This window comes from Leuciscus leuciscus, assembly GCF_965113295.1.
Source record: "Leuciscus leuciscus genome assembly, chromosome: 3".
In the NCBI taxonomy this organism is placed as follows: Eukaryota; Metazoa; Chordata; class Actinopteri; order Cypriniformes; family Leuciscidae; genus Leuciscus; species Leuciscus leuciscus.
In genome coordinates this window covers 16,635,168-16,663,167 of record NC_138727.1, presented here as the reverse complement: position 1 = coordinate 16,663,167, position 28,000 = coordinate 16,635,168, and the positions used below count along the sequence as shown (strand labels likewise).

The window sequence follows — 28,000 nt, the reverse complement described above, 5'->3', positions numbered from 1 at the left end:
TTTCTGGCAATTTGTTTATTCACTAATTCAGTTCTTAGCAACATCATATTGTCACAGACAAAATACTCAACCACATTCAACCTGGAGTATAAACACCATGCAGGGAACAGACCAAAAGTAAAACAAGAGACTACTGAAAGTATAGCAAAACCTTAGTGTTCAAAGTTCCAACCTCAACAAAACTATTGTAAACAAAGCAAGACAAATTTACATTTACTTTCAGTACAGAAATTCACTAAAGACGTTTGCACATGTAATGTTTTAATCCAAAATGCAGCTTTTAAATGTATACTCACTGAAGATATAAGTACACTGCATTCTTGATGTGTGAAACTGACTGATCAAACTCATTCATTCAGATCAGGACACTTTCAGATCTTTTATTTGAGGTAGACTATTTTGTGAAAATATAAAAAATAATCATCTTTCTCTAGCTCTTTAAAATGGAACAATGAACAACAATAAAAAAAAAAAGAAGTATTTTTTTAATTTCTTGTCACAAACTACTATTGGGGTTCTATTGCTATGACATATATGTCTTTCAGTGCAAAACACCACTGAAAGAAATATAAAGCATTCTCAAGGACAGAGCGTAAACATGTGCTTTAGTAAGCCTTTGACTCAATAGTAGCACCAGATTAATACTGTAATCCACAATCTGTGGACTGTCCAGTAATTAACATTAACACAATTTAATATCACACCCACTTTTTCCATTATGTAAACATTCTCTCATCTTTCAAAGATTGAGGCACACACACAGTTTTCTGGAGAATATGGACTATGGTAAATACTTCAATTGCAGATTAAACTAAACGTAAGATCACACCGAGTAGAAAACTATGAAAACTGATTGATTTGGTCAAATTCCAAAACAAGAAACTAAACGCTGCTATGACTTACATTGTCAATAATTATTCAGGAACAAACTGATGCTTTTTCTTGAATGAAATTTCAGAGATTCATTTTAAATGTCCTTTTTATGATTTCAGAGTTGTGTGCTTGGTTGGAATTTAAGGGTTTAAAAGGACAGCTCATCCAAAACTGAAAATCCTGCAATTTTTTATTTCACCCTCATGTTGTTCCAAACCTATATGGCTGACTGACATTTTTCTGTAAAACAAAAAAGGTGACATTTTAAGATAATCCTGGCTATTCTTTTCCATGTGATGACAGTCTTTTAGGACTGTCAAGCTCTAAAAAGTCAAAAAGTTCAGAAAATGAGAGCAGAATATAATACAATTGTATGGACCACATTATATTTTAATGTTTTTTTTTTTTGTTTTTTTTTGTCATTTTCTGCAGTCCCCATCTTATTTCACTTTTATTATATGGAAAAGAATCATCCTTCAAAAATAAAAAAAAGTCTGTCCTGCAAATTTGGAATGACATGAGGATAAGTAAATTGACAGAAGTTTTATTTTTGGGTGAACTATTTCTTTCAAGATTAGCCGTGTCTCAGGAATGCTACAAAATGTGGCTCCTGATGTAAACTAATGTGCTTCACAGAGAGACTATACATTTTATAGTTATGCTTTCATCCTTAGAGGGATATTCTATCAAAAAAAAAAATTAAATTCTGTCATCATTTACTCACTTTCATGTTGTTCCAAACCTGTATGACTTCTTGTCTTCTGCTGAACACAAAAGAAGATATTTTGAAGAACATTGATGGATAACCAAACAGTTTTGGTTCCCGCTGACTTCAATTGTACCTTAAAATATCTTGCATACAGGTTTGGAATGATATGAAAGTGAGAAAATGAGAAAATAATGACAATTTTTATTTTTGGGAGGACTATCCCTAAATACACACACTATTGTGCATTCAGATATACTGTAGCGCTAGCAATCATAGTACGGAAGGATCAAATGTATTGAAGCTTGCCCATATTCTTGCTCTTAGAGATGTTTTCCATAAATAATCTTTGCGGTGGTCCAGTCTTTCCTTTCATATAAGACTTAAAAAGACACCAGATAAAAAAAATGGAGAGCATTAACAAGCGTCCCTGTGTGGTGCCCGTTTCAGTCTAGATAGTTAGTTAGATACACACTCGTACGTACATACACAGACTGTCAGATGGACAAACAAGGCATTCTGATTGGTATTTTAAGGCTGGGTGTAGGCTCCGAATGGTTGTCGAGCACAGTGCATCTTGATTGGTGTGGTTATCTGATAACGATCAGATCCTTACTGGTCCATGCAGAACAGGAACACATTCTGATTGGTCCTTTATGTGAAATAAATCTTGCTTGGTCTATTTAAAGGAGGATCTGAGCCACATAGGGCGAGTGTGTGCTGGCCACTGCTGTAAGCAATGGAATGTCACTGGACTCAATTCTGGGGGGAAAATAATAATAAATTCATATGACATTATGAAGTTTTATTTTCACAATGTCTGCATTTAGAATATCATAATGCATGACTTAAGTGTAGGATTAGTGACAATTGCTGTGTTCACGCCATGTCGTAATTGCCGTAGTCTCCAGATGACAACACGCGACATTCTATTCGGAACTGTTCACGTCCTCGGACTGGAAATTATGCGTTTGTATGGCAACACTATTAATGCCTAAATGGATCTGTAGCAGTCATGTGGTACAGCGATCACATGGAACATGTAGGAGCTCTCTGAAAATTCCCATCTTCCAAGCTGTAATTCTGAGCTCTACAAGGACGTGAACGCTTTTTACAAGTTAAAATTTCGTTATTACGGTAATTACAACATGGCATGAACACACCTAATAAGTAGGTAAGTGTGATCTTACCCCAGTGCCAACCCCAGTTCTTTTACATGGACCCTGGTTTGTCCTTTCAGATATTCTGCTAAGGATCGACTCTTAAAATACACCTCCTGTAACCGGTCCTCCAGATGCATCACACACTGAGATGATGTTTGCATAAACACACACAAAAAAAATCAGAATCTACACTACTGATCAAAAGTTTGGGGTCTGTAAGATTTTTTTAAAGATGTTTTTTGAAAAGAATTATCTTATGCTCACCAATGCTGCATTTATTTAAAAATAATAATAAAAAAATAACAGCAATATTGTGAATTATTATTATAATTGAAATGAGCTGTTTTATATTTTTATATTTATTTTAAAAGCAGCTGAATTTTCAGCAGCCACTCCTCACATGATCATTCAGAAATCATTCTAATATGCTGATTTAGTGCTCAAGAAACATTTCCCATTATCTATGTTGAAATAGGTTGTGCTGCTTAATATTTTTGGTATATTTTTTTCAGGATTCTTGGATAATTAGAAAGTTCAAAAGAACAGCATTTATTTAAATGTTTTTAATTAGTGTATAAAGTCTTAAGATCAATTTAATGCATCTTTGCAGGAATAAAAGTATTAATTTCTTTAAAAATATAAAAAAAATCCTACTAACCCCAAACATTTGAATAAATAAACAGATAAACATACTGAACACTGCAGGTCATAAACTGTAAATATGTTTGTATGTGTGTGTGTGTGTGTGTGTGTGTGTGTGTGTGTGTGTGTGTGTGTGTGTGTGTGTGTGTTGAGGAGACTTACAAAATCGGTTGCGATGTTGAGCGCATATAGCTGCAGAACTGATGTGATGAGAGTGTGTATGAGGTTAGACACCATCACGTCCCTGCCCATCCGCCCGCCCTCACACACGCGCCTTTGACTCGTCACCACCTGCACACTCAGTCGGTCTGTATCTGCCACAATGCACATAGCCTCGGCCACGGGTTCATCCAGCGCCGGATGCTGCACATACACAAAATGTACACACTTTTTCCTAATGTACGGTATAGACCTTAGTCAGGTTAGACGCCATATTAAATTTAACGTGGATGAAAACGAGGCTGTAAGGGATAGACTCAAAACCAGTTCACACCAAGGACGATAACTATAACAATAATGATTTATATATAGTTCTAAAAGTCATTCTAAATACAAAAGAATAGCAGATCCACACCACAACCATAATGATAACAGCAGAGAGAAACGATATCGTTGGAATCACTTTCGGAATGTTTTTTTCCAGATGATGAATGATAAAAACAGCCAAGTTGACATCTAATCAGAATCCATCCTGCTTTAAAGAGCTTGAGTGAAAACTACAGCGCGTGCTTATAATAAAAAGAATTATCGCCCACTGGTGTGGACGCTAATATAGATATCATTATAGTTATCTGTACAGTTATCGTTCTTGGTGTGAACAGGCATTTACAAACAACTTTCAAAACTGTTTTATGGAGTTTTTGTCATCTGAATTTATTTATTTGTTTATTTTTTTGAAAGACTTTTAGTCAGCTGAACAATCGGTCATTTTCCTCATTTTCATTTCTGTCAAAAATAAAAAATGGCTTTACCCTGGTCAAGCTAAAATTCAAACAAGAAACCAAATTAAACATTACACATGCTAAACATTAAAAACTAACAGACATAAAACACTGGAGCAAAAATTGTCAAATGAATGATTGTGATTGTGAACATACATGAATCATTTACTGTATGCAGTAATAACTTTAAATGTAGCTGTACTTACAAGAACAGTGTGTTCCAGGTCAGCCATAAGGCACTGTTTGAGCCTGAGATCAGAACTGATGCCATGCAAGGCAAAGTCAGGCATGTACTGAGGACAGTAACCACCCAGCAAAGAATGCCCAAAATGATTAACACTGGCTCGACTCTCTACCTGACAACTATACAGAAACAAACACAAATGGTTATTGCAGCCTTCCTTGCAGATGTGCTAAAACATTTTATTACGAAGAGCTAAAAATCTAACGTGATTGATAGCTGTGGGCCAAAAATAAATGTTGCACTAAATACAACTATGTTAGATTACATTTTATTTTAAAAAATAAATAAAATAACATTCACTTTTCTACATTTCAATGAAAAAATATTTTATAAAAAAAAAAAGTTATGCTTTTTTCCTTTTTCTTCCCCCTTGCCCTCTTATGATATAGCCAAATCAAAAGACTTCTGGTTTCAGGAAGAGTAAAGCCAACATTTTAGAACAATAATTTCGTGATAATATTTTTGATTTGCAATGTCCCTACTTTTAAAGAGGTCATGTCATTAATTTAATTTAATTTAATTTCCACAAAAAAATGTGTTTGTCAAAAACAGTAAAAATACACTTTAGGTTTTTAACACTATTTTCCTTAAATTTTTTTTGCTGCCTTTAAGACTTCTATCTATGCATGTAAAATGATACAGCACTGTGCTGCACTTGCAAGCTGTGGGCTTCATGTCAGGTCCAGTAACAAAATGATCAGAAAAGTTTCACACAAACTATTAAGATCATATTGAACTAATGACTTTGTTAATAATAAACTTAAAGGACAAGTTCGGTATTTTACACTTAAAGCCCTGTTTACAGATCGTTTCTGATGAAATAGAACGGTTAAGATTAAAATTTGGACACATACTGCTGTCCCGAGAATTTTAGGTTTCTTTCGCTTTCCCCCCCACCCCCAGAATGGCTGCATATGGGCACTGGAACAATCCTTCCTAAAAACGCATTAAACTTTCGTTTACAAAGACGTGAAACTCACCGAGTGGTCAGGGGTGTTCACTGATATGCTCACACAAAAATCGCTGCAAAAGATGCTTTCCAACAGGTGTTTTACCGTTCGTTGAGAGCTTGAATAATAGACACTCCAGCCCAGTTGGTGGCGGAGTAATAGTGTACCTAACAGCACATCCAATACAAGTCAATGGGCATCCAATACAAGTCAATGGAGTTGGACAAAAACTACTATAAAACCTGTTGGAAAGCATCTTTTGCAGCGATTTTTGTGTGAGCATATCAGAGTGAACACCCCTGACCACTCGGTGAGTTTCACGTATTTGTAAACGAAAGTTTAATTTGTTTTTAGGAAGGATTGTTCCAGTGCCCATATGCAGCCATTCTGGGGGTTGGGGGGAAAGCGAAAGAAACCTAAAATTCTCGGGACAGCAGTATGTGTCCAAATTTTAATCTTGACCGTTCTATTTCATCAGAAACGATCTGTAAACAGGGCTTTAAGTGTAAAATACCGAACTTGTCCTTTAAAGGGATAGTTCACCCAAAAAATTTAATTACCTCATGATTTACTCACCCTCAAGCCATCCTAGGTGTATATGACTTTCTTCTTTCAGACGAATCCAATCAGAGACATATTATACATAAAAAAATGTCCTGGCTCTTCCAAGCTTTATAATAACAGTGAATGGAGGATGAGATTTTGAAGCCCAAAAAAGTGCGTCCATCCATCATAAAAGATATCAACATGGCTTTAGGGGTTAATTAAGGCCCTCTGAAGCTAAGTGATGCGTTTGTGTAAGAAAAATATCCATATTTAAAACGTTATAAACTAGAACAACTAGCTTCCGACAAACGGCCGTACGCATCATTTTATGGCAAAAGAGTAACCCCTGACCTGACACTTGATGTATTGACGAACGCGGAAGTGCAGAGGATAGAGCAAAACAAATGCTTTTTGAACCGCGAGAGGCGTCGAAACTTACGCTACTCCAACATCGCGTCATGGGTTACTCTTTTGGCTTAAGTCGACTTGCATTGGCCGTCTGCCGGAAGCTAGTTATTTTAGTTTTTAAAGCTTTACATTTTTCTTACACAAACACATCACTTCGCTTCAGAAGGAATTTATTAACCCCCTGGAGCCATGTGGAGTACGTTTATGATGGATGGATGTACTTTATTGGGCTTCAAATTTTTGTCCACCATTCACTGCCATTATAAAGCTTGGAAGAGCCAGGACATTTTTTAATATAACTCCGATTGTATTCGTCTGAAAGAAGAAAGTAATTTACACCTAGGATGGCTTGAGGGTGAGTAAATAAAGGGGTAATTTTCTTTTTGGGTGAACTATATCTTTTAAAATGCTGATATTCTTGTTGGTATTCTTCAGATGTATATGCAGAGCTGCAGGCGCTACATTATCACTAGTTTTTCTGGTGTTTTTTATCCTACTTCCTCATCATGGCCATGGGTGGACCATGTTTCTGAACACTGAAAAGGCAACACTGACATGTAGATGTTTGCAAAAACCCTATTACGGCGTGTTTTTATAGTACAACAACTGTCAAAAGGTCAAATACAATTTTATGCATGACAAGACTGATTAAATTAAGAGAGTGAGATTAGTTTGCACTTACTTTGGCAGTGGTAACTCGCACTCCTTTTGTTCTGTAGCCACGTACAGTTCTTGCGTTGGTGTTTCTTCATCATCACTGTCACCTAGAGCACTATCTGAGCTCTCGTTCCTTTGTATGTCACTCAAAATCCTTTGATGCAACTTCCTGTCCAATCCCCGCCCACACCCCGCCCCAGTAAGACTGCTGGCTTGTCCGTCATTATCTGCCTCCCTGGGGCTGCCAATGTGAAACTGCACCCTATGCAGAAGGGGACTCTGATTGGCCAAAATGTGCTCTAATCCACCCCCAACAGAGTCACTGTCTTCTCCAAAACATTCCTGTCCCATTTCTGTACATTCAGGCCTGACAGTGGTCGATTCCATACTGGGGGATGGATTAGTTGATTTTGTATCAGTCAAAAGCGTTTCATCATTTTGTTCTACAAAGGTGCCTGGAATGGCATCTCCCAAGCCAGAGTTCAGTGCTTTTTCACTGGTTCCAATAACACTAAGAGAGGGCTTTAAGGGGTCTGTTTTTTCATTGATCCTTTCACTTCCAGAGGTGGGATCAGTGGTTTGAGAGGTGCAGGGATTGGCCGGATCGTTCATCTGACCTTGAGGTTGTACATGCTCCTGCAGGTCTGAGCAGCGAATGAAGTAGGACAGAACATACAAGACTCGCTGTACCAGCTCCCTCCTGCGTCCCACGACCACCGTTCGACACACTCTCACTGGAGAGCCCAATGCACCATACAGATCACCTAAACAACATAATACAGTAACAAAACTGGTTTATAGTTGCAAATGAAAACAAATGCAGGACTAGCAAAGTTACTTTTTTTTAAAAGACAAACATTAGCAACATGTTATATTATTTTTATTGTTTGAGTATTTTTAACTCAAGTGCTAAATAATATGAAGCTGTTTTTGCACTGGGGGCGAGTGGGGGGGTGTTTGGCTCGAGGTCATGGTGCAAAGGATCCATGGTGAAATTACTCTGAGTCTGAACCATCCCTTTAAGCTTAATTTAATGTGAACAATATTATATTTCATTCACATCCATCATGGTTATTTAAAGAGGCCATATTATGCTTTTTTTTGTTTTTACAAAGTCTTGATTTAGTTTTTTAGTCTACTAGAATAGTTTTTCATGCTTGAATGTTAAAAAACATTTTTTTTCACATATTTTATGTTGTTGCAGCACCTCTCTTCCTAGTCTGTCAGTAACGCTCTGTTAGTTTCAGTCTCTATGAAGGCCCTCTTTTTAGAAAAGCTAAATGTTCTCTTGATTGGTCAACTGCTTTGAGCGCTCCTTACCATAACCGCGAGTTTCACAACACTATCCAACTCAACCAGGCATCGCCCCTTTATTTTGTGTATGCCTTGGGCAGGAATGATTTAAATGAGGAATCTTCAAGAGAAGAAAACTCAAGACTACAATCGAGTGGTTTCAGAGGGTTCAGAAACAGTGCTTACTGATGTAGAGAATAACTCTTTTTGGAGTGACTTTGTGCTTTGTAACTTTTTCATACTCAAACAGCAACATTACACACTAAAGAAAGTTGAAAATGTAAAAAAAAACATTATAGGTCCTCTTTAATTTATAAAACAATTTATTTGCTGAAACCCTAGTTAAAATAAATATGTTGTGATATATATGTTTACTGAGATATATAAGTAATTGCTCATGGCATGATTTTTTAAGATTTTCAAAACTACTAATGTGATGTCCAGAATGCAGTAGACTCAACATTCCTGCTTGAATATTGTATGAATGTTGGTAGGAGTATATATTTATACATTTATATTATAGTATATATTTAAAGATTTAGTCTTGTGTGCATTTTTTTTTTTTTTTTTACCTAATTGAGCCCACAGTGGGTTGTATGGGTGAGATTTTGCCAACAGATTCACTGTCTGTGAGGCAGGTTTCTGGCAGGCAGGTGTGATTGGCGGCAAGCTGCTGGGCATCACCGTGGGAACCCAGGCTAAGTGATGCGTAAGAACAGCAGTAAGGAGAGCTGAGAGAAACCTAGACAAAAATGAAAGGAAAAGTTAACAAAGTTCCCACCAGAACTCAATACAATAAGGCAATCAAGAGGAAATAACTCATGACTGACTGCCACACAGACACACCTTGCCAATTGTGTTTCCTGACATGCTTAGGATCAGTGATGGTGATGGAAACAAATTATTGATTTTCCAAATATCCCTTTGATTACACAGTACTAGTAAAAGAACAGGGTTAAAGATTTGAAGTAATATGTTTAGTAGAAAGGTTAAGGACCACTGACTGGCTCTTGGCTCCGTGTTCCATCAGAAAACTCATCTCCTTCAGAAAGCGATGACACAGTAGGTTTCGCTCGGTACTTTGGGATATCATGGAAAGCCAGACTGGCTCACTGATGCGGGGAGCCATGTACAGGTTCCACACCGTCATCCTACAAACCAATAGAGAACCAGATGAGACTAACGCAAATCAATGTTCAAATTGACTTGATCTCAAACTTGAGGGCTTCTGCAACAATATCCTCTGCACCAAGTTGGTCATGAAAACTAGGATGTTTAATACTGTAGGGGGGCATGAAGATTCATATTTTTTCTGTAATTTTAGAGGCAGAACAAGAAGGCTGAAAATACATTAAAACATTACTGTAAATATTTAATTCCAGTGCTATGATCACTGCCTTGCTGAATTAATTGTGTCATTTTATTCACTGCTACAAAAATAGTACATTGTACATGAACTGTACATTAAGAATATAATGCCAAAAATATACTGTTAGAAGTGTGATGATATCAGCACCACATCCCTCTCACTTTCACCTGAATTCTCCCAGTGCTTCCATCACTCGACACAGATAGACCTGCACTCGCTGACTGGACTCAGCTATCCTTCTACACAGAATCATAGCCTGAAAAACAATCACACACAGTTTGAACTTTGAGGTAAAGTTTGAATGTTATGCAAATAGAAATACTACATACCGTATATACAAGATTTTTTTTAAAAGAAATTAATACTTTTATCAGCAAGGATGCTTTAAATTATCATTATTTAAAGTGGCAGTAAAAACATTTACATTGTTAAAGGGGTCCTATTATGCCCTTTTATGAAGTCTTGATTTTGTTTTTGGGGTGTACTAGAATATGCTTTATGCTTGATTGTAAAAAAACAACAACAACATTATTTTACATTATTACAGCACCTCTCTCCCCAGTCTGGTTCGAACACCGATTTTCAATGTAGCCCCTCCTTCCGAAATACTGCTGGCCCCATGTTTTGTGATTGGCAGCATTTAGCATGTGTTTGGGAAATGTCACGTCCCTTACCATAACCGTGAGCTCTACTCAGATGTAAATATTAAGGATGGTGTCACTTCAAACCAATTCAAGCCTGATTCAGAGAATGTTAACAAACAAGAGGATCGTCCAGAACGGATTTCATGCATGGACTTTGCAAGCACGGATTTCATTGGACGTTTCAGAGTGGTATGCTTTTTACCCTTTGTTTACATTGTTGCAACAACATAAAACTTAATAATTGGAACTGTTAATAATAAACACAACTGCAAATTATAAGACATACTAAAAGTTGTGATCCATAAACAACAGATTGTCCCAACAAAATGGGAAATGCTCCGTTTCAGGAGAGCTTCTGTGCATAATCTGCATATAGCCTCCATTGTACTCTCTAAGTTTCTGGAAGCTGTTTTCCGTAAAATGTGCAGCACACAGAAAAACTTTGGAGTTATAATGTTCAGGAACACTAAGTTTGTCAGCCTTCGGAAGTCAAACTAATGAGTTCTGGAAAAGGGGTGGAAAAAAACAGCGTCCCTTTGACATAGCAGCAGCTCAACCAGGCCTCATACTTTTTTGCATATTCCGTGGGTGGAGACATTATGACTTCACAAAATCTGGAAAAAATGTGTAGTAGTCCAAATAAGTATTGGAAAGTGGATTCTGTTAAATATCTCCCTTTGGAGTGGACTGTTAGCTTTGTAACCTTGCAGATCATTTTTATGCTCAAACAGCAACATTACACACTAACTAAAGTTGAAAAAGTGAAAAAGCATAGTAGGACCCCTTTAAAGAAAATTCTATTTCAAATAAATCTTATTCATTTATCATTGTTTTCTACACTGCAAGACTGAAGTAATGCCTGCTGAAAAGCCTACAGCTTTACCACAGTGGAGGAATTGCAATTTAATATTTTAATTACAGTTATTTTAAATAGTAAAAATATTTCACAATATTAGTTTTACTGTATTTTTGATCAAATAAATCTTGGTAAGCAATATATAAAATATAAAACTAGGCACCTTGTGGTTCAATTTTGATTCAAAATCCTATTCAGAATATATTCTCCATGCATCTCAATTTTAACACCACTAGATTGATAAAGGTCATACTAAATTAGTTTGCTCTGACCCACCCATCAAAACTGTATAAGCTGGCATAATAAACCAGTATCAGCTTTGTTGGTTGTTTTCTTTGGTCTGTAAAATACGATTGATTGGCCTTTTGCCCCGTTTGCTGTTTCTGTAATGTTTTTCTAAAAAACAGAATTTAAACAGACATTTTAAATTCTGATGATAACTGTTTATGAAACAAAATTATTATTATATATATATAACAAATTTTTTTTTGATGAATACTAGAACGTTTGGCTAAAATAGGTTACTATGACAACAAATAACTCGCCTGCACTATCACACTTACCCTCTCGATGGCAGTCTTGAGTTTGTTCATGTGAGACTCAAACAGAGGAAAGTGGGAGAAGAAAAACTCCTGAAAATTGTGGTTTTCCTCCTCTCTCTCTGGCAGGCTTATAATGATGCTGATGGCAATCTTCTTCCTCCGGATCATCGCAGGGTTGGAGCTGCAGCTCTCGTCAGACAGGTTGAACATTTCTTCAGTGCTCCTGATGCACAGACATACACAAATACATCCAACTTATCTGCCCACTGTAACTGTAACCCACTGTGATATCTTACTTGTGGAACATAAATTGATTCACACTTACCAGCGAGGCATGGGGCCATGTTGAAGACTGGTGGCCTGGCTACGGAGCCATCGCCGCTGGTAACTGCTGGCACAGCCACTGCTGAAGGAAGAGCCAGGTGAGGGTAGGGGAGTGGCCAATAAACTGCTCAGAGATGCTGCAGAATGGGAAAGTGGAGTTCACAGGCACATTTACGTTATTACGTTTGTCTGTAAATCAGCAAGTAAGACAAATAAGACTGGCCAAATTATGGGGTTTTTTTTTTAAACAGACGGTTATATATATATATATATATATAAAACATTATCGAATATTGCAGTGTTTCTTAATAAATTATTTATCTGTGCACATCATTATTTATTTTTTTAAATAATTTACCCTCATAACCTATAATTAAAATAACTTTCCCCCCCTTTAGCAGCGACATCTCTTCTCTTCTCTGATGACGTGTTTACTGGCGTGAGGGCGGGACGACCTGTCACTCACATGAGATCACAGCGATAGCAAACCACAACTATCCAATAAATTCCCGATGGACAAAATTAAGTCCATACATTTTTTCTTGTTCAAGAAGCCGTCACTCAGATATATGTTACAATACGGAAAGAAAATGCATAATAAAAAAAAAGAAAGAAAAAAAATTTGGAAAGAAAACAGTCACAACTTCCGTTTCATGCCGACTTTACTGATAGCAAATAAAATGTACACTAAATTACTTAATAAATTACTTTAAGCCAAGGAAATTACTTTCATGTCATGGCGGATAACTGATAAATGGCAAATGTTAACATTTTAAATGTTATTTTTGTCTAAATAAGTTTAATAGTCCAAATAAAACACTAAAAACTAAAAGCAATAATTTTGAAATGCTACACACGAATGTAGAAATCACAACATTATAATGTAAAGTATATTAAATTTGAAACTGGGTAAGGATTACATTTAACTAGAAGTTTTAATTCTTAGTTTATTACATAATTTACAAGATTTATTATATTAATATTATTAATAAATCCAGAGAATGTCTAATAAGGGGAGAACTTCCACTCTCAGTAAACTTCTGGCTTCTGAACTGGTTGCTGTTCCACTCTGGTTCCATATGAGGGCGCTCACAGGACGAGTGCAGAATGAATGGAGGTCTATGGTGCTATACCTCTCAAAATTCACTTTTCTCAGGACATAATTTTTTGTCTAGTAATTTGAATGTTGTATTCGAAAGGAGATGCAAAGAAATTACACACTGCTGGGTGTTAGATTTTTTAGAGTCACTTTAAAAGTCTTTTAAAATGTCAATGACATCATGCACATCGTACGACCAGAGATACTGCTTTACGGCAATCCTTCAGTCACTTTGGTGCTTTCGCGCTCTGCACTTTCTTTTCTCTCGAGGCATCGACAACACAGCTGACACAGGGAAATACACGTGCTAGAAGAGTTTTTGTTTTGTTGTTTTAAAAGACCACGCCGAAAATACACACACACACACACACACACACACGGATGCCACGATGCCATCAAGCGGTATCTCTGGTCGTAATCAGTCCTTCACTGACCAATCATCGTTCATTAGCAGAATGCTAGCCTGTTATGGGCAACAACAACTCAACCTGTAAGATATCGAAAGGACATAAGTTCTCGTTCATTCAACTTTCGACCTATAACCCATGTTGCAAAACCTACAATCAAATCTGAGATTTCTCAACGGCAATCGGGTGAAAGAGACAAATTTAGCCGTCTAGCTCCATAGACTCCAATTCATTTTGCACTCATGGGCGATCGCCCCCAGTGGAACTCTGGTGGAACTACAACCAAAATTCGGTACAATAGGACTTAATAGGGAGTGGCCAGGCTCTCTGTAGACGGGCTCTGATAAATCTTCAAATAGAATCAATGTAAAAGTAGAGAAAATGAGCATGCACCATTAAATATCCACTATCAACTGACAACAATAAATAAATATATATGTCTAACATAGGCCGATAACTGGTATGATACAGTGATAATGCTTTGGTCAATTCAAGAATGCATTAAGGATGTTCTGTCTTTATAAATGTGTGCATACCTGATCGAGCAATGCCACTGTCTCCATCCTCACTGTGTCCTCTGCTAGGCATGTCCACTGGATTACTGTGGGCTGGAAAAAAAGAGAGTCATTACACATTCCCTCACATTCAGCTGCATTCTGAAGAATGTAAAGTGTGTCCGCATTGCTTCACATTGTGGGTGATTTGGTGGAGGTTTTGGATTCCCAAGCACTTTTCAAGAGAGCATGCAGGTTAATATCCCCTGCACACACACACACACACTCACACAACACCTGCAAAAGTGTGTGGACCCATCTGAAAGCGTGAAGATAAAGCCCGTAACCTAGAAACCTTGCAGTCTCATTTGTAACAATGCTGCTGACCCACAATAACTCTGTTCACACTTGGTATTTACATTCATTTCAGTGATCAAATCACAAGTGTACAGCTATAAATACAGATGTAAACAGGGTGAAAAATATTTGTGATCCTATCACAAACCACATTGTGGTGATATGAGATGCATATTAGCATCAGGTGTAAATAGCATTCTGTCTCCGCTGTTGTGATCATATCACCCAAGTATGTTAATACCAGGTGTAACACAGGGCCAAAGGCAGAGGAAGTGCATTATGTGAGGGGCCTAAAATCAATCAAAGGCTAAATAGTCAGAGAAGACACACAGCAGAAAATGAAACATAGCTAAAGTGTTTGTGAATGTGAGATCAACACATGCTCACGCTGATTCAGCATTCCACACAAACCTGCAAAGAAAGATGCGCTCCGAGCCAGGCAGAGCATAGGAGCGCTAGGTACACGGCAAACTCCTAAAAAGAGTGGTATATGGCCATGTTGAGAAACGGTATGTTTGGGTGAAAATCAGAGGAAGATTTAGGAAAATAAACAGATGAAAGTGCTGTTCCGAAACCATGAGCTGCCATGCTGCATATATATTAGAAACCCAACTGTTCAAAACTCTAAGCATAAAAAAACACAACACAGATAAATATTGGGTAAAAATAATCCTTCATAACTACATTTAACTATTTTCAATCATTCTTTTTCAGAATTGAAAAATAAAATTGAATGATGTCAAAATGTTTCTCTCATCTGTCATCCTGGTTGTTGTTTTTTCATTGAGCTTGCTGCAGTGTATTCTGGGACTGTTCTTGTGAAAGGTACATGGAATGCTGCCTTAAAACTCGGGAAACAGCATAAATAAGAACAGCTTTTGTGATAGGAGCGAACCTATAAATTGCTGCCTATGTAGGCACTCGGTAGCTCACTAGGTTTTGGAACAGAGTGTGACAAAATAACAAATAAAGTAGAAGTGTTTGGACTTATCTTACCTATGCTGCTGGTGTGAAAAGTTTGGCTCATTGACTCAAAACTGTCTTGCAGCCTTTAAAAAAATAGAGACAATGAGTGATCGAGAGCAGAGTCATGTAGCAGCAGATTACAGGTGAGAGGAAAGAGACGTACGTATTTGTACTTCCAGAGGTGCTGCTGCCAAACCGGGTAGAAAAAACCTTACTGACCATCAGCTGCGGTGGAGACCTGTCACATACACAATATTACAATGTTATCGCATACACACCGCTAAGGCCCTGATTCCTGTGAAATATATTACATTTACATTAAATACTCACCGAATGTGGTGAATTTTGAGAGTTGAACCCTTATAGCTCATGGAAACTGAGCCAAACATCATCTCTCCAAGCATATTCACGTCTGAAGCTGGTCTGTCATACTGAACATACATACATAAGTCAAATGTGACAAAGTATTCTGTGTAGCCATAAACACACAGTTTTTGTGGGAATTTTATAATTAGAATTTATAAAATAATTTTGACTTATGGATTTCCATGATACTGACTAAAGGCCTGAGCATAAAGTGTTTTTCTGCACAAACCTGATATGTAGGAGGCTTGTCTTTCTCATTTGCTTGACCTCCGATATGGCAAGCACCACTCCGATTGGGGGGAGTTTTGTTTTCATCAGCAGTCTGTAAGATGTACGAAACAATCGGCCACATCACACTGTGCCTCCCAATCTTTAAGGTCATCACAGAATCAAGGGGATATTTGCTACAAAATATGGGTATCCATATTAAGGACTAATGAGCACTACCGTTCAAAAGTTTAGGGTCACTACGTTTTTTTCTTTTTAGAGATTAATACTTTTGTTCAGCAAGGATGCATTCAATTGATTAAAAGTGACAGTAAAAGTAAACAGTAAAACGTTGTTGCTAAACATTCCATTTATAAATCTTATCACCAGGAAATAAAACTTTCTATTCCTCAAAGAATAGAGTATTGAAAAATCGCACCTTATTGGGGATGTAGGCTATACTATATAGTATAGGCAAGCAGATAGACTCAGAATATTAGACTCATGCTAAGCGTTTCCCAGTGAAACACTGGCATAAAAGTTGGCTTGAAATTCGCAAATTTAGGGACCGTCTCTAAAGTTGCATACGACATTGGTATTCACGTTTCTAACTTCAACAGCATTTTTAAGAGAATGACTTGCAGTCATAAAACCAACTGTAAAGTATTCATGTAGGTGTCAGGTATGATGCGCACCTTGATTTTTTTAAATGTAATAAAATAAACTGTCAAATCATGTGTAAAAATTGCCATTTTTTCCACTACCTAATTTTGTTTTGGAGGTCTCCTACAACAGGTTTACATGCATCAAAGGGCAAAAAACGCTTTCATTTTCTCATAATATACATTGCACATTGTAGACGTTGTTCGCGGGCAGCCAATGAAGACAGGCGGGTATTATGCAAATGTGTTAGCCAGTGACATGTAGCCATAACGAAGTGAGATTTGAATTACTGACGACTCGTTAAAGCGGTTCAGAGTCGATTCTTTCTTTTGAGAGATGATAATTTATTATGCACTTTTGCAGAAGTCTTCAATCCTGCTCCTGGAGGGCCACTGTCCTGCAAAGTTTAGTTCCAACCCTAATCAAACACACCTGAATCAGCTCATCAAGCACTTCAGAATCGCTTGAGTATTCAAAGGCAGGTGTGTGGAAGCAGGTTGGAACTAAACTCTGCAGGACAGTGGCCCTCCAGGAGCAGGATTGAAGACCTCTGCACTTTTGGCTTCACAACTTTGCAGCTTGTTTACATTACATTGTTTACACAGACACTACACTACACTACACATTGCATGAAAGGTAATATTTCAAAAAAGCAAAATAGGGGCTCTTTAACTTCAAGCAAGTCACACGTTAGTAACAGTCGCATGCCGTCTATTCTTTGCTACATGCGTCGACCTAAAACTTTGACTTTGCGCAACTTTTTGAAGTAACCTATTAAAATCATTCAGATATTGCAAGCCATTGCTATCGTGCAGCCCTATTCAACAGTAATGAAACAAGTGAAGTCTTTTATGAGTGAGTCATTGAATCATTCATTCAAACCGATTAACATTTTTTTTTCAAATTAATGTTAGCTTTTTTTCAAATAGACTGCAGCAATTAACATTTTGTCAGAAACTCTTGTAAATTACATGTTATATTGTTTAGTTGTCTACTCAAAATCTTGGGAGAAACGTGATCTCTATATAAAATTAAAACAAAGAAAATCGTGATCCTCCATTTATCCAGAATTGTGCAGCTCTACTAGAAAATTTAGCCTATTTCTCACAGAAATTATGTTGTGCAATAATGTGGAGATAAATAATAATAATAATAATAATAATAAAAAACAAGGAAATCAATGATATGGAAATCTGCCAGCGTAATATTCCACCATGAGACACAATTCTATAGCAATACACTCGCACACACACTGTTATTCTGTCTCTCTCTCCTTGTGACAAAAGCTGAAGAGCTGAATAAACAGACCAATCATGTGACAACTTACTGACAATAAATCACACTCTGTTCAGAGAGAGTCAGAGACATTCAATAACAACTGTCCAGATGCATGAGTATAGATGTGTTGACATGAAAAATACAGCTTTGATTTAAAACTATGTATAAGCAATAGGAAATTTCAACTCAATACTACAACAGTGAAAATAAAGTATGCATATTGTGATGAAAAATCAGTTTACACATCAGTTTAAACTTTTGCAGTAAATAATTAAGGTCTACTTAAGGGTTTTTCCTTTTTGCTAAAAAGTCTTAACTTTTATCTTTTCTGACAAATTTTCTTTGCATGTGAATTAAGAATCTTTTCCTTCCTTAATAGCCTATTCTAAATCAATCTGCGCAGAAAAGTGCTGCACAAACTGTTAAGGTCAGAGTAAGACTGATGTGTTTAGGGACAGTGTTTTACTTTCACGTATTGAGTATAATACTTTTTTCTTTTTTTTAGCATTACTTACCTTTTGCTTTCTTTATTGTTGTTTTTTTCCCCTCTTACCCTGAGTGTATCATAAAATTATAAATAAATCATTAAGAAAAACTTCAGCCGTACTTTCCTAAAGATGGGATCCTTCAGAAGGACATGCAGAGCGGCAGGTGTTACACAGTCAAGAATAATCCCAAGTTCCAACATTTTATTCTTATGGTATGGTTCTTTTCTTTTTTTTTTTTTTTACGAACAGCATCTACTAATGTCCTTCTTTTATCTCATCATGACTGGATGGCCAAGTTTACAAACACTGAATAGACACTTTTTTTTTTTTTTTTTACTTTTAAAAATAATGAAAAGCCTTTAGTGAAAAGTGTATAATTTACACCCCAAAAAAATGTAACCAAAACTTTTTCATTTAAAATCAAAAGTCAGTAAACAGCCATACTAATCCAAGATCCAACCCATACGCTCACTCTCATAAGCAATACTTTGACCCAGTTAGCCAAGCAGTCACACCTGTCATGAGATCCAAGCAAGCTGGATTACAGAGCATGTGACTCCTCCCAAAACAGTGCTCATAGACACCCCCCCACACATACACACACCACATTAGCAACTTACCGGCTCGGATGCGTCCAGTTTATGTATTGCTTTGGAGTCAAAGAGAACCTGCCGCCCTCTTCTCTCACAGTCTTGATACACTATTAACCTGATCTGAGCTAGATCAAACTCTGCAGATGCCCAACTAAAAAAAAGAGAGAAACAGAAGTAATTGTAGTCAAAACATTCAAAAACAGAAAATACAGTAAAATTATGAAAAAGTATATTATATTTTTATTGTGATATATATTCAAATGTAATTTATTGCTGTGCTGCAATGCTGAATTTTCAGCATCATTACTCCAGTCTTCAGTGTCACATGATCCTTCGAATATTCTGATTTGGTGCTCATGAAACATTTCTTCTTATTATGAATGTTGAAAACTGTTTTTCTGCCTAATATGTTTGTGGAAACTGATAATTTTTTGGATTCTTTGATTAATAGAAAGTTCAACAGCATTTATTTGAAATAGTTTTTTGTAACAATATTAAAGTTTTTTTACCGTCACTTTTAATCAATTTAATGCATCCCTGATAAAGCAAAGTATTCATTTCTTTTTAAAAACATTGCACTGACCCAAAACTTTTAAATGGTAGTGTACATTTAGTTTTTGTCCTCACACAAAGCTATCGTATGGCTTCACACAACACTTGGAATATACCAAATCAGTCATTTGGTCTACTTGTATAGTGCTATATAGATCCCTGTACACTGAATCATTCCCTGAATTCACATTGGAAAAGAGAAGCGTGAACATTCTTCAAAATTTCTCCTTTTGTGTTGTTTTGGAAGTAAATAATTACAACTTTCATTTTTGGGTGAACTATTCCTTTCATTTAAACCATAAAACTGCAAGAACTTTCAATAAAGCATTTAATTGCACCATACCTAAACGAGCAAAAATACATTTCCTTTACACAAATACAAACATCCTACCTGCTTTCCATCCTGGTATATGATAAGTGATCAGACACTCATTTCCAGCCTCTAAGCACTACATATACATCCAAAATAGATATGAATAACAACCACAAGAAGCCCGAAACTGGCCAAGAGAGCAGCTGAAGGAACGGAAAGTGGACCATTCACACAGTTGCATGTTTCTTCTATTAAACATCAAAAGATCACCACAGTCTAACAAAGGAAAACACAGGCACACCGTCTCCATCTCCGCTTGTCCGGGCTCTGAGTGCACAAGTCACACGAAACCCCACACACACACACACACACACACGCATGGTGTCGGCAGCGCCCCTTCTCTCTGGTTGCGTAGATGATGCAGTGATGATGTTTGTTATATCAGTGTCCATGTGTGAGTTGGCAATCACTATGTGTCTGTTTGCGTTTGGGTTACGGACTTTGTATATGGCCTGCTTAGTGTTAATGTGAGTGTGTATGTGTGTTAGAAGATACGTTGCTCAGTCGTTTCTAACCCAGCTGCTGAACAATACACTGCTATGCACAGGCCCCCTTTATCCCTCACACACACTTACACACACGGAGGGCACAGGCTCTCTTTATCCTCTCCTACTAAGACTTTGCCTGAGTGTGTGTGCCAGTATATAAGAGAGAGACAGAAGGAAGGAGGGAGAGAAAAACACTTGCTTGGGGTGGTACTACCACTACACATTCACACAAACACACACACAGACCCTAGAAGTTATATTAGTATACAATGGTTTTAAACTAAGATAATACCATATACTAAACCTAACTCTCACAAAAACCTGTTTACATTATTAGATTTAAAGCAAAAAAAAAGTATGATATATTCAAATGTCGTGACAAGTCTGTTTCGACAAGTTTCACTTTGCTTGTGAGGACAATTTCAACAATTTGGCCTTCACAAGTGTAGCTAAACCCATACACACACACAAACATCTAACTCTACTGAGTAAAAAGCAAAAAAGAATAATAAATTAGCCTTGACACATCCTTTTTGGATACTTCAGATCACATGATCAGCAACCGCCAGCTGTGTCACATGATCACTGCAAGTACACACAAACACACAGAGATCTCGCTGATTGACAAATAGAACCGTTTCAGATTGGCTGACTGAAATCTGCAGCGTGTAGAAAGCTGAACTGGAACATTCATTCACAAACTCTATAACTCCGCGATCCCTCAGCCTCATGCACTCAAAGCAAAGGTCACACATCAAGCAGCTTCAGAAGCAGTGAAGAAAGCAGTAAGAGATACCAGTCCACTAATACACAGATTTACACTAAAATGTACATAGTTTATACAAATATACAATAAACATTTCTGCTATGTTTCACACGTCGACATTACTGCTTCAAGATCAAGCATAAAAGAAGGGTTAATACAGCACATAAGCTGCATGTATCTCAAGTGGCATATATACCACAAAAAGATCCATTTAGACAGACAGTTTAATGCTGCACAGAGGCAATGCAAGATATTACAGTTCAAAAAGATGTTCAAGTTAATGTTTTATGTGAAATATGAATTTAGATAACTACAAATTACAATATATAAACATGAAAATGGATATGAAAATAAAATAAGCATAAGGAAATTCTAAATATTTAATCTATATTATTCGTATATGTTTAAATAAAAAATATGTATACATTAGAATGCAAATAATTTAAATATATGCTAATATGTACTCAGTTTAAGGCTGCTCTGATGTTGCATTTAAGACAGAAGCAAAGCAGCATCATAACAGACTCTGATATTAGGGGTTGAGGTGGGTCAAAGATGCATATTTTACATGTTGTGTGTTGGTTTATTTTTAACATAGAAGTTGAGAAGCCACAGAGTCTGCTTAAAATAGCCTCAACTCGGCTGTGTAACAATGCCTTAAGAATAAATGTTTCACACATGCAGATGCAAGCACATACTGGCCAGGTGTCGACCGAAGGTAAAAACAAAAAGATTTGGATCAGATTCTTCTAATTCGCAAACAAAGATGTTACAATATTTGTATAGTGGGCGAAAAAGCACACACACACACACACACACACACACACTTGGTGTACCTGTTCCGTGAAGCATCCTCTGGAATGAACAACCCCCTTGCGGTGGTTTTCTTGAGACTCTTAATCTTCATCTTCAAAGATATTCCACTCGATTCACTACAAAGAGAGTGTGTGTGTGTGTGCATACAGGCATGCGCACACTCATCCGGTTCTCCTAAAAAATTAGTTCTTACTTTGTCTAGAAGCAAGTTCTCCAAATCAAACGGCATTTATGAAATTAAAAGAAGATGAATTCGAATAATTGAAAGATTCAGATGGAGAGACAAAGAAAAGAGAGAGAGAGATGTTTTTGGGTGGCATGTTGTCAGAGACTGAGGGGTTTCTACCCATATCTATCTGATGACAAACTGAATACAGCTCTAAGGTCACATGACTGTCATACACACACTCACACACCCTCTCACAAAGCATGTGATCCAAACAGTCATAGGACACTCTCACTGGCCAAAGTTGCAAACCTCAGCAAACAAACTAACATGTACCCTTTTCTTACACTAAGAATGCATGTTGCAACACATATTCGGTCAGTCATATGCTTCACCCCCACACAAAGAGTGAACTTTTTCAAAAAGTAAGGGTTCACTATGGAATTTTTCCACAAAAAAAGAAGATCATAAGTAGCCTATTAAATGCAGTTGTTTTTTTTCACATGGAGGCAGACATTTTGAAATCACATGACCAGCAGAATAATACTTTATCCAATATTAGAGCGTTATGGAGGTACTTTCACTCGAAGAATAAACTGACTGACTACAAACAATGCATTTCTACAACTGCACCCGTTATTAAAAACGTTTGCATTATGCTGCATCAACGCCACTAGGTGAACTGTGTATTTATTAACGATTAAAAACAAAATGATTGAAATGAAGCTGAAATAAAAAATATATAAATCTTAGATGAAATACATATAGCAACTAAGTGAAATAAGCTGAAGTACTAAAATTACAAAAACTAAAACTAATTTATAGCTAAATTTAAATATAAAAAAAACCTAACTTATAAGAATGTCAAAAGACAATATGAACAAAAACATTAAACTAAAAATTAAAGGTAGTCTATACTGTGTAATATTTTTGTTCAAAATTTAAATAATGAGTAAATACATCATCATTCCTTCATCATTTCTTTTTTTTTTTCTTGCCCTGATTCATATGGTAAGCCTATTATAAGTGTTTGTATTTTAGACCTGTCGGGATGGAATTATATTTATATTCTAATGAAAAAAATCTAATTTAAGAACACATTTCTCAGCTCACTGCTTTGTGTTAACAAAAAGTTACTCTGCGAAAACTATTTATTTCCCTGTCAAATGATATATATCCATATTTTGGTTAATCCAGTGATTCTTACCTAAATCAATTCCGCAAATAGGCAAATCTTGAGCAGTGGCTGTGGAAGTAAATGGAAGGTGATTACATTAGTGGGAGATTCCTTCATAGTTCTTTTCTGTTGTTTTAGACCTTCAAATTAACACTGGGATCAATGTTTTATATATTATCAGTGGGTACCTATGGAATGCTGCTGAAATAATAAATTAATAAATACAAATACAAAGAAACGTAAAAAAAAAAATAAAAAAAATAGATACATAAATAAATATACAAAGAAATGTAAAAATGAATAAATAAATGTGTATGTACTCTTTTTTCATGTATTTATTTATATATGTATTTATGTCTACATTTATTTATTTACACTTTTTTGTCTGTATGCTAATGTGTGTTTTACCACAGACATAGCAATCGAGCTCAGAGTGGCAAGAGCAAAGCTTTAAGGCCACAGTGACACCTTGTGGCGTGACCAAATTAAATGCAAGAGGTGTGTGGAGTGGTTGGACACCTCTTTGCACACCCCTTCCATCTGATTTGTCAACCCTTTCTCCTGTCCTCTGTACTGCAACATGGTATGCAGCAACCGCGTATTTACAATTCATTTTCAAGAATTTGCTTACAGCCCAAGATAAAAAAATCTATCTTTTTGCTTGTCAATAACAAATCAGTGATTACTTTATTCATAGCCAATAAAACTGCAGTTGGCATGTGATCTAAAAACTATTTTGTAGGTTATTAATTGTATCCTCATGTGGCTTAATGTATAAGACAGTGATATTGGAGGACCAAATTCAGTATACGCCTTACAGACAAGCAGAAGAACCTCGCATATGAAAGCAATGAGTCTAATTGCACGTTAAGCATTTTCCCCTTATAGAAAACCGTTAAGAAGAAAACACTTAAATTGGCTTAATGCATTAGACAGTGATATTAAAACATAAAATTCAGTACACCTTACTAATAAAGAATGTATAGACAAGCAGATGAGTCCAGAATATGAACGCAATGCACAAAGTTTCACGTTAAGCGTTTTCCTCCTATAGAAAACCGTTGTGAAGAAAACGTTTAAAGTGGCTTAATGCATTAAGACAGTAGCCTATTAAAAGACCAAATTATTTTAAGGTGTATAGCTACACCTTTTTGATGATGCAAACTACAGGCAAGCAGATGAGACAAAAATGTGAAGCTTTACGCTTTGCGCTCATATTCTGGGGTCATCTACTTTCCTGTACATAGTAGGCCTATATCGTATTAACAAACTGTATACTGAATTTGGTACTTCTTAGGGCTGCACGATTTGGGGAAAAAATCGAATTGCGCTTTTTCTGGTCAAAATTTTCATTTAAATGCGATTTTTTTTTTTTATTAAAAAAGTAAAAATGATAAAGAACACCAGGTTTGCCTGCTTGTAGGGCTGCACAATTTGGGCCAAATTTTTGTGCTTATATATCAAATGACTAATAATATTTATGATTATTATTACTCCTACTATATTAAACAAAATGAGAATTATTACTATTGTAATAACACTTTCTTTATAAAAATAAAAATGTCTTCATTACTGTATGGACAAATAAATGAATAAATAAATGTGTAAATAAATAAATGTAGACATAAATACATATACAAATAAATAAATGTGAAAATAAAATAAAAGTGTAAATAAATAAATGTATAAATAAACATTTCTTTTTGTTTTTACATTTCTTTGTATATTTATTTATTTCTTATTTCAGCAGCTTTGGCACTCCATAGTACACGGGGTCACTTTCTGCAAAAAAACTGCAGAATTGTCATGCGATAATGCCATGATAGTCCATAATATTGCATTACCGCTAAAAAACGTATGTTAGACAATTGACAGTATATAAAATAATGCCTTTTTTTGGGCTAAAACTTAACATTATTAAAGAATTATAATTGTAGTTTAAAGTGAGGAATTAGCTCTATTTAAAGCATGACAGCTTTTCATTCACATGGAAGTACAACTATATTTTGATCTCACTGACCCAGTGGACATAATTTCTTATTAGATCCAAGGGTTTGTGATGAAGAACTTAAAGTCGCCATGAAATGGAAATTGCAATAGTCTTTTCTTTCATATTGTGATGTCTATCTGATTGAAACGGCTTCTGGAACAAACAAAAAAAGTTAGGCGGGACTTGATTTAGTCCATCGGGATTCGGGAATTGATCGTTGGATGGTTGTGGTTTGCTATTGCTGATCTCATGTGAGTGACAGGTTGTCCCGCCCTCACGCCAGTAAACATCATCAAAGAAGAGATTAGAATGATGTCACTGTGCTTAAAGGGATAGTTCACCCAAAAATGAAAATTCACCCATGATTTTCTCACCCTCAAGGCACCCTAGGTGTATGAATCGGAGTTATATAAATAAAATTCTTGGCTCTTCAAAGATTTATAATGGCAGTTAATTGCTGTTTCTGTTTTGAAGTCCATAAAAGTGCATCTATCCATCATAAAAATGCTCCACACGGCTCTGTCTGTGTTAATAAAGGCCTTCTGAAGCAAAGCGATGCGTTTGTGTGAGAAAAATATCCATATTTAAAACTTTATAAAGTAAAATAACTAGCTCTAAAATAACTAACTTCCGGCCAAACGAACATACGGATTCCACTTAAGTGTAAAGCGCAACTTATGCGAGTAATGCAACGTACTGGTACTGCTGATATTTATGCTACGCCATGACACATACGCTACTTCTAACATCACAAGTTGCTTAAGGGCACATTAGGCGCATATAGCGCCATATATATTTTATATATATATATATATATATATACAGTGGGGAGAACAAGTATTTGATACACTGCAGATTTTGCAGGATTTCCTACTTACAAAGCATGTAGAGGTCTGTAATTTTTATCATAGGTACACTTCAACTATGAGAGACGGAATCTAAAACAAAAATCCAGAAAATCACATTGTATGATTTTTAAATAATTAATTTGCATTTTATTGCATGACATAAGTATTTGATCACCTACCAACCAGTAAGAATTCCGGCTCTCACAGACCTGTTAGTTTTTCTTTAAGAAGCCCTCCTTTTCTCCTCATTAGGGCCCAAGCCCTGAAAGGGCGAAGGCCCTATTGTTTCCGGTAGGATTATTTATTATTATTATTATTATTATTATTATTCGTCAAGCTCAGTTTGAGTCTGCGCAGTACGCTCGACCATCAGGAAGTGAGTGCTTCTAATTTGCTTCACTTTTCTCCGTTAAAACCTATGGGGTCGCTGTGTCCAGTTTATATACCATCTATGGTAGAAACCCAGTAGTATTTTCGAATGACCGTGCTTCCCTCCCTCATGTTCCCCTGAGATGAGAGATTTCTGTATTGTGTCTGAAAAAAACCCTCAAATGACGAAAAATTCGTCATTTTGCGTCATCGGAGGCTTTTTTGGCCAGAGGCTAGAGACTACAGCCAGTAGTAGGAGCTTGTTCCGCATGTTTTCAACCCGCCCATAGCGGGTGGGATCTCACGATAAAACAGCGTCTTTTCAGTTTCGAGTCAACTAGTAGCCTAGTTGTATCATTTCTTCTGATACTGCCCTCTGTAACCGGTAGGCGTGGCTTGGGAGTGGCCTTGTATTTTGATTTCATGGTGATTTTAACCTTTTTCTAAAATGCGTAAATTTAACATTTTTAAACATTTTCATCATCCCCAGGTGTTTCTATAGCCCTTTGATATAGACGTCTTTTTCCTCTAATTTCAATTTAGCAGACACCCAGAAATATGACAGATTTACCAGCATGCTTTTTTACTTTCTACCCAATAAAACCTCTTTTATTGACAACAGGTATATTTAATAATGTAATATATAATGAAAAGTGCAAAAGGAATATAAAATAGTCATTTGAATCAAAAGCAAAAGACGACCATACATTTGTAAAATTATACAAATAAACATTTCAACTTTCTACCCAACAAAACCGCTGTCCACCCACTCTGCCTAGAATAAAGGAACCAACAGAAAAGACAAAGCAGAAGCCATAAATGTACGTGTCAAAACTAGCAAGAATTGTGCAAGCAAATGCTCCGGACGAGTTACATAACGTGGACTCGGGATCAGCTGACAAGGACGCGCGTAGCAGAACTCGTGTGTGACAACACCGTTAACACATAGATCAACACTACGGCCTGGAAGGGGTGGAACAATTATGGTGACCATAAACTCGTACATATATTTGCACAAACCTCTAACGTTACTCTTTATTGCAGAAGAAACAGCTGTCTGCCGCAGAGAGGTCAGCTGACAGTGAGCGTCATATAAAGCGCTCAGACTGGCACGCGCTGCATGCACAGAGCGCGTGCAGGTGCGAGGAGCTCGTGACTGAATATCCATAGAGATAGCTGTGTGTGTGTGTAGTATATTTGCGTGCTAATGGTCTTACCATTGCTCCGCTCCCCTCGAGCAGTCCCGGGCGCTGCCGTTACCGACGGCTCTCTTGCTGAAGAGCTTCTGCAGCAGCGTCGGCATGCTCGCGCTCTATTTTTCACAAACACAACACACTCTGGGATTCCCGTTTCCACATCATGGAGTCATGTGACATATG

At 36.6% G+C, this 28,000-nt stretch overlaps 1 protein-coding gene across 4 annotated transcripts; it reads right to left on the bottom strand.

The window, feature by feature from the left end:
- fnip2 (folliculin interacting protein 2) lies at positions 1 to 28,000 on the bottom strand. 4 transcript variants are annotated; one of them, XM_082164663.1, is made up of 18 exons: positions 27,839 to 28,000; positions 19,104 to 19,227; positions 16,077 to 16,169; positions 15,812 to 15,912; positions 15,645 to 15,719; positions 15,512 to 15,564; positions 14,927 to 14,989; positions 14,201 to 14,272; positions 12,160 to 12,295; positions 11,856 to 12,057; positions 9,960 to 10,048; positions 9,428 to 9,574; positions 8,996 to 9,165; positions 7,156 to 7,894; positions 4,532 to 4,688; positions 3,547 to 3,747; positions 2,770 to 2,885; positions 1 to 2,341 (listed from the first exon to the last, which is right to left on the bottom strand). In XM_082164663.1, exons 1-18 carry the CDS (start codon positions 27,922 to 27,924, stop codon positions 2,263 to 2,265), a joined length of 2,703 nt encoding a protein of 900 aa, XP_082020789.1. In that variant the 5' UTR covers positions 27,925 to 28,000; the 3' UTR covers positions 1 to 2,262. The 4 variants fall into 4 exon arrangements, with proteins under 4 accessions (XP_082020789.1, XP_082020787.1, XP_082020790.1 ...); XM_082164661.1 differs by lacking the exon at positions 27,839 to 28,000 and adding an exon at positions 22,092 to 23,036; XM_082164664.1 differs by lacking the exon at positions 27,839 to 28,000 and adding an exon at positions 20,020 to 22,077.